The sequence below is a fragment of the Odontomachus brunneus genome, unplaced genomic scaffold, assembly GCF_010583005.1.
Source record: "Odontomachus brunneus isolate Ranch 3 - 2012 unplaced genomic scaffold, Obru_v1 Obru_scaffold_022, whole genome shotgun sequence".
Taxonomy (NCBI): Eukaryota; Metazoa; Arthropoda; class Insecta; order Hymenoptera; family Formicidae; genus Odontomachus; species Odontomachus brunneus.
In genome coordinates, this window is record NW_022639472.1 from 111,839 (window position 1) to 114,924 (window position 3,086).

The 3,086-nt window shown below is 51.8% G+C and overlaps 1 protein-coding gene across 1 annotated transcript; it reads right to left on the reverse strand.

Moving 5' to 3' along the window:
- Positions 1-200: 200 nt before the first annotated feature.
- On the reverse strand, positions 201-3,005 carry LOC116842176 (probable H/ACA ribonucleoprotein complex subunit 1). Its single transcript, XM_032810978.1, has 2 exons — positions 1,780-3,005; positions 201-1,206 (listed from the first exon to the last, which is right to left on the reverse strand). Exons 1-2 carry the CDS (start codon positions 1,843-1,845, stop codon positions 448-450), a joined length of 825 nt encoding a protein of 274 aa, XP_032666869.1. The 5' UTR covers positions 1,846-3,005; the 3' UTR covers positions 201-447.
- Between the last annotated feature and the right edge of the window lie 81 nt (positions 3,006-3,086).

Sequence of the window (3,086 nt, forward strand, 5' to 3'; positions counted from 1 at the left end):
AGTTGAGCCGCGGTAGTTATGATAACTCTCGATATCCCCGCGAGTTGAGCGTTATATAAGAAAGCCGAATGAATATCCAGTTGCTTGTACGTCTGGGTTTATGATTCCCTTCGTCACACGCTCTAAGTGCCAGGCTGAGATCAGTTGAAATGATTGCACGGCAGTCGGTTTTGGGAGCGAGAGCGACACACGCTCGGGGAAATTCTCGTTTCACGGAGGTGAGATTCCGAGGAGTCCTCGCGGATGAATCGGCGCATCTTTCCACGAAGGTGTATGTCGAAAAAGGTGCGAGAAAGGAAGGAAACGCTGCCGAGTTTCGGCACAGGAGGCCACCACAACGCCGTGTTAATAATTTAATATTTATTCTGCTAAGACAGCACAGGTAAAAAAGAGAAACGTAATCATTATATACAAATATATCGTTAATGTTTCGACGCCAGACTCTCATCAATGCAGGTCGAAGCTGAGCTCGTGACCGCCGCCAAATCCGCCACCGTGTCCGAATCCGCCGCCGCCGCCGTGTCCGAAACCTCCGCCACCGCCGTGTCCGAAACCTCCGCCTCCGCCTCCGCCCCCGCCGTCGCCTCCGTGCACCAAGACTGGGTATGACTCTTTAACGATCACTGGGACCTTGACTGGGTAGGGGACCTCCTTGTGCACGGGGTAGGGTACTTTAACAGGTACGCTATACGGCACGGGAATCTTCACGGGCACCTTGACGGGCACCTTGAAGGGCACCGGGACCGGTTTCTCCACGGGAACCGGTACGGTCTTCTCTACCGGGACAGGGTAAGGCTTTGGTACATGAACCGGGACCGGGTGGTCTACCGGGACCTTCACCGGGACCGGCACCGGCACTGGCACGTTCCTCTCGACGGTGTAAGGCACCGGGACTGGCACCGAGACTTCCCTGTGGATCGTGATGCCGGAGATTCGTCCTCCGTCGCCGCCGCCGCCGCCGCCGCCGCCGCCGCCGCCGCCGCCACCACCACCACCGCCTCCGAAACCGCCGCCAAATCCTCCGCCATAGCCACCGAAATCGTGTCCGCCGAAGCCACCGTCGCCACCGAAACCACCGTGGCCCAGACTCAGTTCCAGACCGCGCTTGCTCTTGACGTCCTTTGAGTCCACGGCGGCATTGCCGTCGGATTTCTTCGTCTCGGTGGCGAGTGCCACCGCCGCCATAAGGGCGAGAAGCACGAGGATCTGTCGGAACAAATGTGTGTTAATCGCGGCCCTTCACGGCCAAGGGCCGACGTTGTGGGTCACCCCGGGGACGAGAGGAATTCTGCGCGACTGAAAAATGACTCGCTCTCTCGAATCTTGGAACTAATTTGGAGGAGACGCAAGGCGCGCGACGTACGGCACGAGTAACGAGCTGGTCCAGCAATGGTCTCTTATTACGAACGCAACGTTGCACTTTGCGAGGATACCTACGAGAGCATAATTAACGCCAAGAATTCTAATTACGTATCTATGGAGCCCGTGTTTAGCGCAGGACTCTCACTCGTTCGCGGAGACAAAGAGTCTACGACTCCAGAGCGAAGCACTGTGTACGGGGCGTTGCGCGGAAACGCAACACCTCGATCATCTACAGCCGATCTCGCGAGTGCCGCGCGCGAACGCGAAAACGCCCCAGCCTTTCCCGCGCTCACAGGCCCTTCGCATGCGCGAGGGGTTCCCTCCAGGTATCAAGAACAAAGCCTGCACGAGCCCTCTTAAAACGTGTATGTAGTATATGTGAATAACGTGCCGCTGCGCTTGAGCGGCCGAGCTCACCTGCGAAGTGCTCATGGTAGCCTTCGGGAGTGCACACTGAAGTTGCATCGCGCCAATCAGCGGCATATATACTGGCACTTTCGCCCGTGCTCGCTGGCCCACTCCCCGGAAAATCGCACTCGTCCACGGAACGACGGTTCTAAGGTGGACCGATTGTGCCGCTATCCCGCGCAAAACCGTTCGGCGTTAAGCCGTTTTCCCACGGGGGCTACCGGCCATGAGGCTGACTACTACCGGATGCCCGGATACGGAGGGGGCCCGCGCATAACGTCGCCGTCCGTTTCGACTGGTTTAACCAACCGCCATCCCCGCGCATAACGGGGAAGAACCCGATAATTTAGAGCTCTTCCGCCCTCTCCCACCCGCTCTTGAACGCTTTCGCGTTGGGTCCTTCTTAGCTCTCTAAAGTACAATCAGTGTATTCTTCACTGAAATGTTCTACTTGTAACTGAAATGTTCCACTTGGTACGGTCATAAAATCTCGCTGAAAGAATCGGTTGTCAATAGTGGCGACTGTTTCTATTATTAACACAGTTTGTGTGCAAATACAGACAGCGTTATTACACGCAAATGGAGTCACGCTCGAGAGAATGGTCTTGCAATCGTAGGCAAGATTATCCGAATACGAGAAATTAGCTAAGATAGATAAATGACAAGCAAACATTGCGATGTCGCATACGTTCTGCATTTGAGCAATATAGATAACAGAGACTGAATTTCTATTTGAACTGTTTGTAGAATTTTGCAAGAAAATTTCCCTGTAATTCCCATCCAGATTAAAGCCACACTTCTCTCATAAGGATTGACTGTGGTAAACAAAAAAAATTATAGCGACAAGAGGCAAACGAATATATAGTCTTCATACTCGCCTAAATTTGTTTGCAAATATTGTTAAAACAGTTGCTACTGTAAATCCTGTATATTCTAGCAGAAACTAGAAGAAACTAGCAGAAACTAGAAGAAACAACAATAAATTTTGACTCCGACATTTAGAATTTCATCTGGATGAGCTAAGCATTCCTTTAACTGCATTTCATCGCAGAAAGTTTCAAGGCGTGTGTAACGAATTTGTATGCTGCAAATTTTGCAGTGAAACTTTGCTTCCTTCTACTGGACAAAATCAGCGAGATATAAGATGGAACAAATAAAATGGGAACTGAGAATCAGTGAGCATTCACGGATCATCGACGAGATACTCCTTTTACTGATTCAATCAGAAACATTGTTACCGATTCACTTCAGAAAAGAGAGAGAGAGAGAGAGAGAGAGAGAGAGAGAGAGAGAGAGAGAGAGAGAGAGAGAGAGAG

Bases quoted from the DNA above. Each gene is read 5' to 3' on its own strand.
- LOC116842176 (XM_032810978.1), bottom strand. From the start codon at position 1,845: ATGCCGCTGATTGGCGCGATGCAACTTCAGTGTGCACTCCCGAAGGCT. The intron at 1,207-1,779 runs GTGAGCTCGGCC...TTGTTCCGACAG, and splicing joins CTACCATGAGCACTTCGCAG to ATCCTCGTGCTTCTCGCCCT.